General features: G+C 48.1%; 1 protein-coding gene across 2 annotated transcripts in view; it reads left to right on the top strand.

Moving 5' to 3' along the window:
- Nucleotides 1–220: 220 nt before the first annotated feature.
- Myzap (myocardial zonula adherens protein) overlaps nt 221–14,566 on the top strand; it is an 89,200-nt gene continuing 74,854 nt past the window's right edge. Inside the window, exons 1-2 of one of the 2 annotated variants that reach the window (XM_075965311.1) lie at nt 221–410; nt 13,217–13,303. In XM_075965311.1, the coding sequence (XP_075821426.1) occupies nt 336–410; nt 13,217–13,303 (162 nt within the window). In that variant the 5' untranslated portion in view covers nt 221–335. The remainder of the gene's footprint in view (nt 411–13,216; nt 13,304–14,566) is intronic. The other variant, XM_075965313.1, reaches the window with a different exon arrangement.

Below are 14,566 nucleotides of genomic sequence, written 5' to 3' on the forward strand. Positions count from 1 at the left end.
GTCCTCTGGGTTTGACGGGAAACACTGGGGTCGTGAGGTCGAATGGACAGGCGTCAGAGAGCGGAACCTACAGTGTGTGCAGGAAGACTGGACGGGGAGATTCGGAGAGGAGAACGCTCAACTTTGGGGAGAGAATGAGGCCAGACGGGTCTAGCTAGCACTCTTTGGCTCCGCCCCCTTCCAGGCTGCTCCCAGACCCCGCCCCCCTGGCTCCAGCCCTGCGGAAGCTACAGCCTCAAGTGTCTGAGCCTCCCCCGCGCAGGGTGCGCCCCGCACGCTTTATCCTGCCCCGGAGCAGCGCGAGCACCCAGCCCTCGTTCCACAGCCGCTGCGAGATGCTGCGCTCCACGTCTACCGTCACCCTGCTCTCAGGCGGCAGCGCTAAGTCTCCTGGGACGCCCAGTAGGAGGGTGAGTAGCTACCTGGAGAAGGAGCTGTCTGGGTTCTCCTGCACCCATCCCTGTTGGCCCCTCTGTAGAGATGTGGGGAGGAGGATAGTTAGGGGTCAGCTGCAGGCTGCAGACATCTCAACTTGGCACAAGTTTCCTGGCCTGTTCCAGACTGCACAGTGACCCTCTCTCTGGATACCCCAGCGTCTGGAAGAGAGGGCTTAGGGGACTTTCTGGAATGCCCAGAACTTCCCTCTCTTTCTTGTCTCCACTGTCAAGCCAAGATTAAACGTGGAACTAGTTAAAAGATGGCAAGGAAGAGGTTTCTGAGGTCCTTATCATGAGAAGCACAAGTAATGAATGTATTTAAAATGCCAACTTTCCTCCATCTCTTGGTTCGGAGCATCGTCTGTGTGTCCATCCACCAGTGATAGAGTGCCTTTGGTTCAGGAGCTGCTTGTCGAAGGTAGCCTGTCTGCAGGTCAGAGCTGAGCAGCTGACCACCCTCAGCGGGGCAGGACTTAGTTTATGCAGGCAGGCAGTTTCTTCTTTGTGGCATCGGGGCCAGTCTTAAAGTCCTGGGCATCCTCTCCAGGGAGGTTTCCCAATGGAAATCTGGTTAGCCACTGTCTCTGCACAGTCTGCTCTCACCTCCTTATCTCCTCATGCTTCCTTCATGAAAGAACGACCGGACTAGTCAGGTTCACATTCCATACCCTTTCTAAAACCAGGGCCTCAGAGAACACTGTTAGAGCCTGGGCTGTAGCTTTCTAGTTTTGGTGTTATGATATTGAGTTCTCACCTCCTCTCTTAATCGTGTTTCCCCACGGTTCATTTGAACAGGTTAAGTCCAGACCAAAAACCCCTTCTGTAGTCAGGCCAGTTTGCTTGGCCTGTGGACGCTCTTGTTGGCGGCTATCTTTCTTCAAAATACACAAAAGGCATGTGTTGCTTTTGGGTGTGGGTCAAGTGATGTGTGTGTGTGTGTGTGTGTGTGTGTGTGCGTGGTAGACACCCACGGCTGACAGAACTCTGGTTGTTTGATCATTAACTTCATAAAGTAAGCATCACATTTGGTTAGTTCAACCATAGTCCTGCCTTACTGCAAAAAGAGTGTTTGACCTTTCCCACGGAAAGCTTTGTTAATTAGAACAAAATTTTGGTTGGCAATACATGAAACCATCGGACAGATAGCCCTGAGCTGTGTACAGCACTCCCTCTCCCCTGGGGGATGCTGGGTGAGGTAGATAGTGGGATCCTGTGGGTAAATACAGATGTGGGCGAATACAGATGCTGGTGAATACAGATGTGGGCGAATACAGATGTGGGCGAATACAGATGTGGGCGAATACAGATGTGGGCAAATACAGATGTGGGCGAATACAGATGCGGGCGAATACAGATGCGGGCAAATACAGATGTGACTATGCATTCAGAGCATCTTTGAGAATTTTGCCCTTGAATGGTACTTTGGTGTCTGGACACACTGTTGAGTAAGATTATACCAAAACTTTAGGCTGAAGAACTCAGGCTTCTGACTGGAGCATCCTGTCACCTCTAAATGCTCCAGGTGCTGTGTGTGCATGTGTGTGTGTTGGCGCTGGCGGGGAAGCTATGTGTTGGGAAGCTAAGGTGTGTTGAATGACTGACTGACTCACTGAATATTTATAGATCTATTTCTGTGTGCTGTAAGGCTGGGTGCTTGGCTCCACTCCGTTCCTTGAGGCAGACATTGTCACAGATGATATACAGTGGTGATTTTTGTTGTGAGCAGGGTGTTTCCAGGGTTCAGTGGCACTAGAAGGAAGTCTCTCTCTGAGGTGTGTGAGGCAAGCCTCTCCCTGAAGGTGAGCTGATGGTCTTCCAGCAGGAGCAGGCCTTTGAAGCCAATTAACACGACTGATTGTGAAAAGAGGATTATCATTCCTCTCAGTGGATGCTTGACATAGACTGTATGGTAGTGTGTGTCAGACCTGCTTTGGAACAAAACACCTATTTAAAAAAACCTTTTTAGAAACACAAGAAAATAAATCATACACTAAATGAGTAACCATGAGAAATGTTTCTGAAATTGAAAAGTTTTCAAGAAATCCTGTATCCTCTCATCTCTTCCCTGGGATTGGACACAAGATGATCTCAAACCGGAATACATTGGGGCGTGTTTAACCTGTTACTCTTAGGCTGCTCGTGGTGGTCAAGGGTAGCTATGAATGTAGTCCAACACCAAATCATGAACGTTTTTAAAACACTGTGAGATGCTTTTGTTTGTTTGGAAATTTAACTGCATGGTTCGTGCGTGTGAACTTTGTGTAGGACAATGCCGAGCCTCAAAGTCAAAAGGTCTGCTAGCTATTAAAATAGACCAGCTTTATCCAAAGGGCTTATCAAAGTGAAAAGCAGGCCTTGCTGTCGCAGACGTCAAGCCAACCAGAAGTAGTAGTGGCCGGTGACGCTGTGCAGGAGCTGCCCTGAGTCAGCTGTGAGGGCAGTGCGGCCAACCAGGCTGTCACAGGTCACCCTTTGTTCAGTGACTGCCACCTGCAAATGTACTTACTTCCCTCTTATCTGAAATCATCCCCGGGGGAGGGGGAAGCCTGGTGGAGAGGGTGATTTCTGTTAGTGGATAAACAAAACACCAAGAAACATTCATACAAGCTAACCAGTGGGAATTGAAAAAGGAAAAAGCTCTACCTTCAAACCAGTTGTGCGCTAAAAATAGCTTTATCTATGGCAACAGTGGGAAGATAAAGTGTTTGGAGAATAAGTACAGCTAGAAACATGACCTTGGGGGAATGTGGGGGCGGAATTAAAAAAAAAAATAGCCTACATGAAGGGCTTCATTGATTTGGAAAGGGATTTTGTAATTGAAGGTTAGCCTCACAGCCTAGTTTTTTGAAATGAAGTCAGTTGTGTGGCCAGGTTGTGTTCTGGGAGTGGAAGGCAGCTCATCCTCTGGGCTGTGAGGTCTACCACCTGTCGCGGGGGCTCTCCTGCACTGGATCCTGTTGAGAAGACGACACTTGGCTGCTTAGAGCTGGGTATTGTGATTCCTTGGTGGAGTGAAAAAGCCCAACTAAAACAAACCCAAACAAGGCCCTGGGGTAAGAGTGTTTCCTAGCCAGCCCTTCCCTTGGCAAAGGACTTCTCTCTTAAGACCCAGCCCAGGCCTGTCCGTCATCACTCCCTGCTGCTGGTGCTGTACTCACCAGAGCCTCCTTCCTGCCTTGTTGGTTCAAAAACAAGGAATTCCCCTTGACTGGCATGTGAAAGGGGCTGGCAGGTGTTTGCCCAGCTTCCTCTTCTCAATGGAGGAAACAGTCTACGTAGCTCTGTATCCTGTACCCTGGGGAATCCAGGGAGGGAATGGGTACACAATTCTACCATTCTGTAGGATCTGGGGAAGGGACATGGGGTTTGGGTGGAATTCAGCCTCAGATGGAAGGAAGCTGATTGCAGTATTGGCTGCAGGGAGGGAGGAGACTTTCATTGTGTTCAGAAAACTGCGTGGGTCCTGCTTGGCATCCTTTGAGCCAATTCCTGCCAGGCTAGGCTGTGGTCTTATGTGGTATCAACAGAACTTAACCCAAACACCTCTGGCACTAGCATCTGACAGTTACAGGCTCAGAAAAACACCAACCTCCCCCTTCTTTTGTTTTTCTATCTTGCCTTGTTTAGTGTAGGGTGGTCTGACTTGGGGCTCTGAAGGACACTTGTATTATGGAGAGTTCCATGTTTATTCTGCAGTATATAGAATGAAAGTCTAGGCTTTCCTAGGCCACTGCAGAGGCCTAAATGTGTCCCTGTTGACGTTTTTCTGTGCTGTGCACCCACAGCCCAGCAAAGGGACCTGGAGCTCTGTGTCCCCACCAAGCTTCTTGGCGGTTGGCACCCCCTTCCAAGTCAGTGAGCCTCAGTTGCCTGCCTGATTGAGTTCAAGAGCTGATTTTGCTAGAGTTCAGCCTGAAGTACTTCATCCATTACCAGCTTTGTGGCTTAAAAAGACCCCAGTACTTTCCAGCGTGTAGGAGAATAACACAGTGGTGTTTGCCTCTTTCCCTCTTCTGATGAGCTGTGTGTCCCAAATGTCAATCATATCGCTGACTCAGATCCACTCTTTATGGAAGAGAATGATCTTTTCCACCATGAAAAACCCAGCTACCTGGTTCTGCCTCGGGAGCCTCTGTAAAGCCGAACTCCTGGTGTGATGTCCAGGCCCCTGACCTGACTCTAGCCTTTCTTGTCCTGTATCTCTGCAATTCCCAGGTGGTCAAGCTCCCACCTCCCACTCCTGAGCTTCCAATGCAGTTTTTCCTCTTTTCTTCTTGCCTCTCTGCTGTTGAGACTCTGCCCTGAACCCTCATTTCCTCAGCTTGTGCAACCCACACTTGTGTGGAGCTGAGTGACCACTTGAGAAGAAGCTCTAGAGCTTCACTGTGTTAACGTGGGGCTCCCCACACAAGCGCAGGCCCTGACTTCAAGCCCGAATCCATGTAAGCAGCTACGTGGGCTCAGCAATGCGGAGGCAGACACAAGCAGATCCCTGGGGATTGCCTGCCTACTTGGTGACTTCCAGGCTACTGAGAGACCAAGTTTCAGTAAAAACCAAGGTGGGTGGCACAAGGTATAATGACACCCAGGGTCCCCAAAAAACCCTACTTTGCATACATTTTGGAAAGGAGAATGTAGAAAGAGATGTCCTGGGATGAAGGCAGCCTGATGCTTTTGTCCTACCTGGAAGGAAGCTGGTGACAAGTGGGTAGGAATGAGAAGGGTGACAGTTCTGGCCAGGTCACCCAAGTGTCCTCCTTGCCTCTTCCTCTGCCACGGTTGGGATTTCATTTATTGGCTTAATTCGGTGACTCTCAACCTTGGTTCTACATAGACTTACTAGACAACTTGAAACAGTCATGTCTGGGTCTCCCTCAGAACCAACTCAGGCTTTGAACTGTATGGAACATGGGCTGAAAGGAAGGCCTAGCCCCATCTTTATTGAGAAGCAGCCCACGCAACCATGAGTTCCTTTGAGGATAAGTGTCTCTCAAAGCTTTGCTTCCCCTTATGGATTCTTAGAAAGGCAGATATTTGGGGCAGCCAGTAAGGCCCCTTGGGCCTGTGGATAGCCATCAGGGTTATGGGTGGGGCAGGGCCAGGGGGTCAGAACACTGCTAGATGTACTGGAATTTTTGTGTGCATTCATGGACTTACACTTTCTTCTCGGATCTTAGCACTTTGAGTGCATTCTGTGGCCAGGACAGAAGTGATCCAGAGAGCGTTGAGAGAGCAAGGGTGCCCCCTGCCCCCCTCTTGGTGGCTTTTGTGTGGCAGCAGGCCTGACAGGAGAAAGAAGGGCCCTTTCTCATGGTGAGGGGAGGCTGGATGCTGCTCTTCAGGCAGGCTGGCCTGCTTTGTTAGCTAAGAGTGGATTTCACCGTGGCCTACAAAATCTGAATGGTTCTTATCTAGCCCTTTATATAGAAAGCTGACCCCACCTTGCCATAGATAATGAAGCTACAAGTTCAGGGTCACAGCAGACCTTATCTAGATGGTGCCTGTTCCCACACAGTTGACGTACAGGTTCCAGAGGGTGGACACTTGTGTTAAACGGGGAGTGAAGGTCCGTCCTCCAGCCACACCCACTAAGGCCACACCTGCTGTTGTTAAGGGTAGCTTGGCTGGGGCCCACAATAGGCGTGGACCAGACCCGAGGGAAACATAAATGCATTTGGTTCATTTCTTTATAGAAATCCAATTTGCAAACTGATTAGCAAACTCTTGTCACCGCCCTGGGTCATCTTCTCTCCTTGAGATAGGACCCCCTCTACTCCCGTGAGCCCCAATATCAAGAAACTGAGAGTAAAAAAAAGGTAGGCAAAACCCCAGTGTGTCTCTAGAGGAGGACCTCGGCCTTCACAAAAGGGGTCACACAGGGCCCCAGAGGCTGCCCTGAGCTCCCCAGGTGCCCTGAGCTACAAACAAAGGCTGGATTATACCTTTTTTTTGTGAGGGTGACCTGAATGCTGGTTGCTCTTCTCTTGCCTTCCCTCCCAAGAGGGTGACTCTGAAGACAGTGTGAATCTCTAGGGAGTTTCAGGTATGGTCTCCTTTGTTTGAGTCCACCCCTCAAACTATCCAACCGAACCGCATTGATACCCTGCTAGGCCCTGGAAAGACTATAAAGTCATCCTGGTTAAACACTTGCCTTGTCTCAACCTGTGTCTTTCCTTCCATCCATTCTGTAGGGCAGGGAGTACTAGGAGACACCTTATTCAGCTTAATAGTTGAAATGAACTCATATTTCAGTGCGAGTCTCTAGCCCTTGGGGCCCTGCATTCATCTCACCTGCAAACCAAATAGCTCAGGTTAACTTGCCACTGTCTGGCATGTCAGGTTTGAGCGGTACCTGGGCTGTCTTGGAACATCTTGCCTGGAAGATGTCTGTTGTTCGGTGATGATGGATTTCCCAGACCTCAGTGACCTGGCAAGTCCTCTCTGTCCTTTTATACCCAGCTCACATGACGTTTCTAGGTGCTACCTTTCTCATAGAGTCCCACTTCCAGTCAGGATTAAAGTTCTCCTTCACTTATCCCTAGAATAAGATACACTTGCCGAATCCTAACATGTGCCAGAGACTGCTCAATACTCTTAACACATGCCAGCTAATTTAACCTTCACACTTGAAAGAGAATTCAGTGTTCTTAGCTATATTTTACAACTAAGGTAACTGGAACACCGAGGGTGAGGCCACTTTCTGGGTTTCATAGCCAGTGTCAAAACCAGTAGTATAACCGAAGAAGTTTAGACCCCGATGCTTTCCTCTCTAAGCTACTCTGCATCTCACGGCCATGCGTCGGCCATGCTAACCATGGTTCTTAGTAGCCTATTTGAGAATACGAATAGCTTACGAGCTCCTGGGAGTACATCAGCTTCTTTGTCATCACAGTCCCTTTCTAGCCCATAAAAAGTTGTTTACAAATTGTGGGAGCTCAGTGATCAAAGAACGGGGCATGCTGTGTGCAGCTCCTTTCTTTGACCCGCTGCAATAGAACGTTGCTTCCAGGGGTGGATGGGGAGACAGCAATGGTGTGTAAACTGCTGCTCTCCAGTGTTCAGAACTCAAGGACTGAGCTGGCTGCTGAGGGCACCCCTGGGTATAAACTGTCCTAACTACCTCTTGAGCACTGTTGAGCCTGGGAAAGCCCTGGGAGTTGTATTTGAGTTCAGGAAGCCATACTGATTAGCATCATAAAATACTGAGATAAGCCACATTGGGCTCGTGTTACTCAGTGTGTGTGTGTGTGTGGGGGAGATTTGCCGCAGGGAAGATGGGTAAAAGGAGGTGGACTATGCCCAGTTACTCTAGTGGGCAGGGTTCAGGGGTCAGTTCCTTATTAGAGCTTGTATTAGGAATTCAGAATACCTCCAGGCCTCTAGTACACTTCATCTGCTGCTCCTGAAGCTATCCAGTTTAGAAAGAATTAGCACCCCTCCATACATATTCTCTTTTAGTTTTTACTATTGTTGTTACTACTATAATTATTTGTGTGTGTGTGTGTGTGTGCGTGCGCGCTGTACATAATGGAGAGGCCAGAAGAGTGCGTGCATCTGGTGTCCTCTGTTGCCCTCCACCTAATCCTTTGAGATAGAATCTCTCCCCTCACCTGGCACTCTTATTTTTTCAGTTATGTTGCAAGCAATCCTCCTGTCTCCATTCCCCTCAAAATCAGGGTTACAGGTGTGGATGGGATGCTTAGCTTGATATTTGGCTTCTGGGAACCGAACTTTGGTCTTCACGATTGGGAAAAAAATGCTTTTAATCATTGAGCCACTACTCCAGGCCCCTCTTATTATTTTAACTTAAAAACTACTTGCAATATTTGCAAGCAACACAGATCCCCCTTTTTCAGGGGGAGATAAACAGCATTAACAGTTGTGCTGTTATAAAATAATACTCCCCCCATTTAAATCTACATTAATTGTAAGAGTGTATGTGAAAGCAAAAATGGGATTAGTTTTAACATTTTGTTCTGTAACTTTCTTTTTCTCAATGGGATCATAAGTCTGTTAGGGAGCTGTGTGATCCAAGCTTGGGTTAAGTTGCTTATGTATCGTTGACAGTGGGCCATTTGGTCAGTCAGCATCTATTAAGAATAGGTGTGCTCTTTAATGTTCCCATCAAGCCCTCTACTGATGAGAGCAGATGCTTCAGATAGGACTGGAGGGGTAGCCCCAGGCACTAGCACCTTCCCAGGAGCTTTGGAGCTTTATGCAGGCTCGGTTCATTTTTAGGTATTGTGTTTACCGTTGGCTTTGTGCCCCTCAGGGTGAGCATGGCTCACAGCCCAGTCTGATGGACATGGTGTATCTGCCCACTGTGGGAAGTATGTGGAGGAATGTCAGAGTTCAGGGAGGGCTGGTGGGGAATGGTTCAACAATGGAGAAGGTCCATCTCACTTTTGGATGAATTAATACATAAGGTCTTTTTCCTGAAAATTATGGCCATTAGGAAACGCCCTTTAGGATCCATTGGCCAATGAAAGTCATTGTTTACCATCTCCTGTCCCAAATGCTATTGCCCAAATAGTTTCCATGGAAATGAGGGTCAGGAAGCCAAGTGGGCCTGTTTTGTTTTGGAGTGCGTAGGTTGAGGGCACAGTGATACTATCTAGATAGTAATAAAAATACTTTAACAGGGCTGGGGAGGTGACTCAGCCAGTAAAGCGCTTGCTGAGCGCGTGTGAGGACCTGAGTCTGGATCCTTAGAGCCCACTTAAGAACTGTAACCTGTCCACATGCCTGCAAAGAGATGTGGGTAGAGGCAGGAGAATCCCTGGAAACTCACGGGTCTGCTAGTCCGCTGTGTGCAACAGCAAACAGCCAAGATGCTCTGCCTCAAATGTGGTAGCCAGGGCTGAATCCGAGGTTGTTCTCTGACAACTTCTTACTGTGGCATTTATGTGTTCATACTTTCAAACATAAATGTGTGTGTATATGTGGATGCACACACACACACATACACACACACAAACACACACATACACACACACAAACACATACACACACATACACACACACACACACACACACACACACACACAGATTTCATCTCATCTTACTCTTGAAATTCAGAGAATAAATTTCCCAAGCCACTTAGCTAGTGGATGTTGAAGCCTGCGTGCATGTATGCATTTGTGCATGTGAGTACATATACATGTGTGTGCATCCCCATGTGTGTATGGAATGCAGTGCAGTAGAAACACGCCTCCTCTCTTCTGTCAACAGATATGCCCTGGGTCAGATTCAGCCTGGCGGAAATGATCGCCGAGAACCACAGATGTGTATGGTCCACCTGGTGTGGCTTACACTTAATGCTTGTAAATGCCAGTCTGGTTTTAGCCGGGTGGAGTGGCCTGCAATCAGCAGGTTGTTTTCCCTCCACAGGTGACACCCGGTTTTCCATTAGTCCTGTTGCCCATCCGGAAAGAGCTACCTGGTAGAATGGCTTACTGGCCTCTTGGCCAACATGTCTGGCTATGAACCTTGAAAGCTGGTTGTAAAGATGGCGGGGACAAAGGTAGCCCTGGATGTCAGGCCAGCTCCATCCAGAGGTCACTGGGAGATGAAGCTTCCCAAAAGAAAGTAAGGATGGAAAGGTTCCTTGAAACCTTGTCATGTGTTTTATCAGCGAAGACAGTAGTTAACAAAACCCAGGGCTTTGTACATGCTAGGCAATGACTTTTGGGGTTTGTTTTTTAAGACTCACTGTGTAATCCTGGCTGGCCTTCAATTTGCTATGTAGACCAGGCTGGTCTTGAACTCACAAAGATCCCCCTGTCCTCATCCTCTGGGTGCTGGGATTGAAGGCATGTGCCATCATGCCCAGCATGGTAGTTTTTTTGAGACAGGGCCTCACTAAGTTGTTCAGGCTGGCTTTGAACTCATTTTGTCACCAAGCAGCTTCTATACTCCTGCCTCCACCTCCCACGTAGTTGAGGATAAGGACCAGCACTGCCGGGCCTGAATTAGATAAGCATTTTAATGGTCATGAGGCTTCTCCTTGTGCATCTGTCTCTGAACTGCCCACTTTTATAAGTTTACCAATAATTTTGGATAGGAATTATCCCTGTGATTTCATTTTTATTGATTGACTCTGTAAGGAGACGGATGTGGCTCAGTGGACAGGGCTTGCATAAGGCCCTGGGTTCCATTCCCAGCACATAAACCAGGCATGGTGGTGCATGTCCCGTCAGACCTGCACTTGATAGGTGGAGGTAGGAAGATCTGAAGGTCAATATTACCCTTAGCTACATAACAAGTTCCAGACCTACCTAGGATACATGAGACCCTGTCTCAGACAAAGCAAAGCAAGATACTCTATACCCGTGGTTTTCAACTTGTGGCTCATGACCTCTTTGGTGAACCTCTATCTCCAAAAGTATTTACATGAGATTCATAACAGTAGCCAAATTACAGTTATGAAGTACAGTAAAAAACAATTTTATGGTTGGAGGCCACCACAGCATGAGGAACTGTCAAGAGGTCACAGTGTCAGGAAGGCAGAGAAGCACTGCTGTGTAGTTTCATAAGGCCATCTCGGAGGTACTAGGGGTGAGGGCGTACATTGAATTATAGTGGGGCACAGCTTAATGTATAATAGGTGCCAAGCAGCCTCCCATGAGTCAGGCCCATGTGGTATTTCAGGATTGTGGTGGCAGACTGTGAAGACGAAGAACACAGGCCCTGCAGACTGGCCAGGTTCAAATCTTAGCTCCGCTGTCTCCTAGTGTGAGACCTCCATACAGCCTTGTCAGAGGTGACTTCCTAATCACTCAGTAGGCCTGGTAGGCAAGGGGACATGCTCCGGAGGATTATGTTCAATATTAGATGGACTTAGGGTCACTTAGCTGGTACCTGGCACACAGCAAGCCCCGTGAATGCATGTCCCGTGGATGTTCTCACGGTCTTGTTACTAGTACACAGGTCTATTTTTAGTCAGGAAAATGACTGCTCAGGATCCCTCGCTGTCACCAGCCTCTTGGAAAATCTCACAAGCTGTAGCTCTCCTCAGGGGATGCTTAAATGCTTCTTTTGTGCTTAAACTGAAGAGGAATAGTATAATTTAGACTTTCTCTCTCATTGGGTTGGCTTGGCTTTGCAGTACTGAGATTGAACCCAGTGTTCCTGCCTGTTAGACCAGAGTTTTCCCATCGAGCCACACCCCCAGTGCTGGCCTCTTGGAAACCTTTATTCATGTATGTATGTGCATATGTATGTGTGTGTATGTATGTATATATATATGTGTGTGTGTGTGTGTATGTTATATTTTGTTTTTGAGGTAGGGTCCCACTGTGTCGGTCTGACTTTCCTGGGAACTTGCTATGTAGACCAGGCTGGCCTCGACCTCACAGAGATCCACCTGCCTCTGCCTTCTGAGTGCTGAGATCAAAGATGTATACCACTCTTCCTGGCCTTTATTCCAAAATTACAGTGGACTTTATCGACAGCCTTTGATAACCTGACAGAGCGCTTCAGAGGTCAGTGACAGGTGCTCATGGTATTGCTAAAGAAGCTGTCAGATGTTCACGCCTCGGCAGTTGTGCTCTTGCTTCCCAGCCTTTTCTGTTAAAATCCCTTTGAACTTTCAGCAAACATGAGCAGCTTTGGCTTTCTTCGTTGTCGTCATCTCCTCCTCCTCCTTCTCTCTAAAGTACCTCAGACATTACATTTGTCACCTTAACTGTTCTTAGGTGTACAGGTTCATGGCTTTGCGTGCATTTACTCTGGCCCCCTGGCACTGCCAATTCTCCCATCGTCTCAAACTGAAGTTCTATACCCGCTAAATGCTACCCCCCCCCCACTCTCCATCTCCCTAACTCCTGGCAGCCCCTTCCACGCCCACTCTCGATGGGTGTGGCTGGTTTAGATACGCCATGTAGAAGGTTGTTTTGCTCTGATGTATTTGGCTTATTTCGGGTAGGGTGTTGTCATGGTTCACCCGTCCTGCACTGTATCAGATCTACCTTCCCTTTTAAAGCTGAGTAGCATTCTGTTGTGTGTATATATTTGGCTCCGCCATCTGACAGTGGACATTTAAGTCACGTCTGCCTACTGTTAATATTGAATATGAATGTGATTAAAGAAACTTTATGAAAGTTGTGATCGGGCCGGTGAGATGGCTCAGCAAGGAAAGGCTCCTCGCCATGCAAGCCTGGCCTGAGTGTGATCTCCAGGACCCACAGAAAGGAGAAAGGACAGCACGGATCCCACAGAGTTGTCCTTTGCCCTGCCACCTGCGTGTTGTGGCATACACACCCATGCACACACCCATGCACACACCCATGCACACACCCATGCACACACAACATGTAAAATAAAAACCTGTGATTAACGTTTCCATATCTGTTGTAGAAAAGTTAAATGCCTAGGCTAGAAAAGTAGAAAATGCCTCTGACCCCATCACAGGGAGTCTCAGACTTTAGACAAGAGGTAACTGCATTATATAATTTGGCTTCTATCTCCCTAGTAGATTTTGGTTTTTATCTGTGAAATGAGATCATTTTAGGCATATTGTTATGAAACCCGAGCCATTTAAAAGTGTTTGAAATCCCTGAAGGTATTTAATAGCTCCTTGTTTGAGTGACAGGCTGCTAGAGGACGCTGTTGGTGGGCACCTGTGCCAGGCCATGCCGGTCTCACGCCTAGCACCTTCCAGTGTGGTCAGTGTGATACGATGTGCCCATCGCTGTGGCATAGGCAGAGAGAGAGCTCAGGTGCTCTGGCTCCTTCTGACCCCGACTCATCCTAACTGGACTGTCCTCCACCTCTTTTAGGCAAACGTCTGCAGACTACGGCTGACCGTGCCTCCCGAGAGTCCAGCACCCCAGCAAACAGAAAAGAAGATTGAGAGGAAAGATCAGGTGAGTCTTCTCGGAGGCCAGGGCTGTGGCTGGTCTATGTTATTGTGTCTCCCCGCTCACCAAAGCTGTTCCCCGAGCTATGCATTGGCCGCTGCTGAAGAAAAGGCCCTCAGCCTTCCACCCTGCTTTCCCAGCTGCCTCTGCAGCCTTATGCCCAGCCCTTGTTTCCTTGGAAACACTGTGGCTCTGGGTAACGTCCCAGCTGTGGGTACACTGGACTTAGTGTCAGGTGCTGTGGCAGGGAAGATGGTATTTCCTGGAATGGCCCGTGCGGCGGAGTCAAAGGGCCTTTTGTAAGTTGCTGGAACAGGAGCTCCAGGATGGAAGGCTGGCTCTGGCTGGCAGGAAGAGCCCAGCAGGCAGCTGAGCATGGTCTTGGCTGGATACAAGAGGAAACCTACAAACATTTCTGTGTCACTTCTGAAGTGAGTGCTGGTACCATGCAGATAACCATGGCCCTACCTTTGCATTAGAAGGACTTGCAGTTTTTCAGGTGGGACAGGTATATACACAAACAATGGTCATGTCGTGTCCCATGTGTTCCTATCTGGGAACATAGAGGTGGCGCTAAGTGACTCTGGCAGGTGGCAGAAGTGTAGGCTTAACAAATAAATGGGAGGGCCTGCTTAGCGCTCCACCTGTGTTCCAGCTGATGCCATTTTCTCATTCCTAAGCCGTGACTGGCACCTGCTAAATTTCAACCACTCGGACTCCAGTAGTGAACATACCAGTAAACAAGGCAATGGCTGTCACTCACGGAGCTGATATTCTAGTTGGGTGGGAATGAAAGCAAACAAAATGATGATGTACTTTCTGGAGAGACAGCGTCAGAGAAAGGGATAGGCATGCCAGACACTAGGCAGTCCTTTTTCTGGTGGGTGTTTTATATGAACATAAAATGAAATAATAGGTTATAAATTTCATGGGTAGAATTATGAGATTATAACTTCTTGAAATGCAAGCCTCACTTTCGAGGTAACCAATACCGTAGTGAACCATGAATAAAGAAGCTTCCTGAAGACTAGTAGGAGGCTGCTAGTATCCCAGAGTTTGTTGTGTGTATCCGTCTCTCCTGTCCTGCTGCGCTCTTCTCCTAACTTTGTGTGTGTGTGTTCTTGTATGTCTGCATGTGCCTGTGGTGATCAGAGGCAGACATTGGGTGTCTACTTCAGTTGCTTTCCATCTTATTTCTTCTCTCTCTCTCTCTCAAAATTTTCAAATTTTATTTATGAGTGTTTTGTCTGCATGTGTGTGGGCAACACA

Source organism: Microtus pennsylvanicus, chromosome 3 (assembly GCF_037038515.1).
Source record: "Microtus pennsylvanicus isolate mMicPen1 chromosome 3, mMicPen1.hap1, whole genome shotgun sequence".
Classification (NCBI taxonomy): domain Eukaryota; kingdom Metazoa; phylum Chordata; class Mammalia; order Rodentia; family Cricetidae; genus Microtus; species Microtus pennsylvanicus.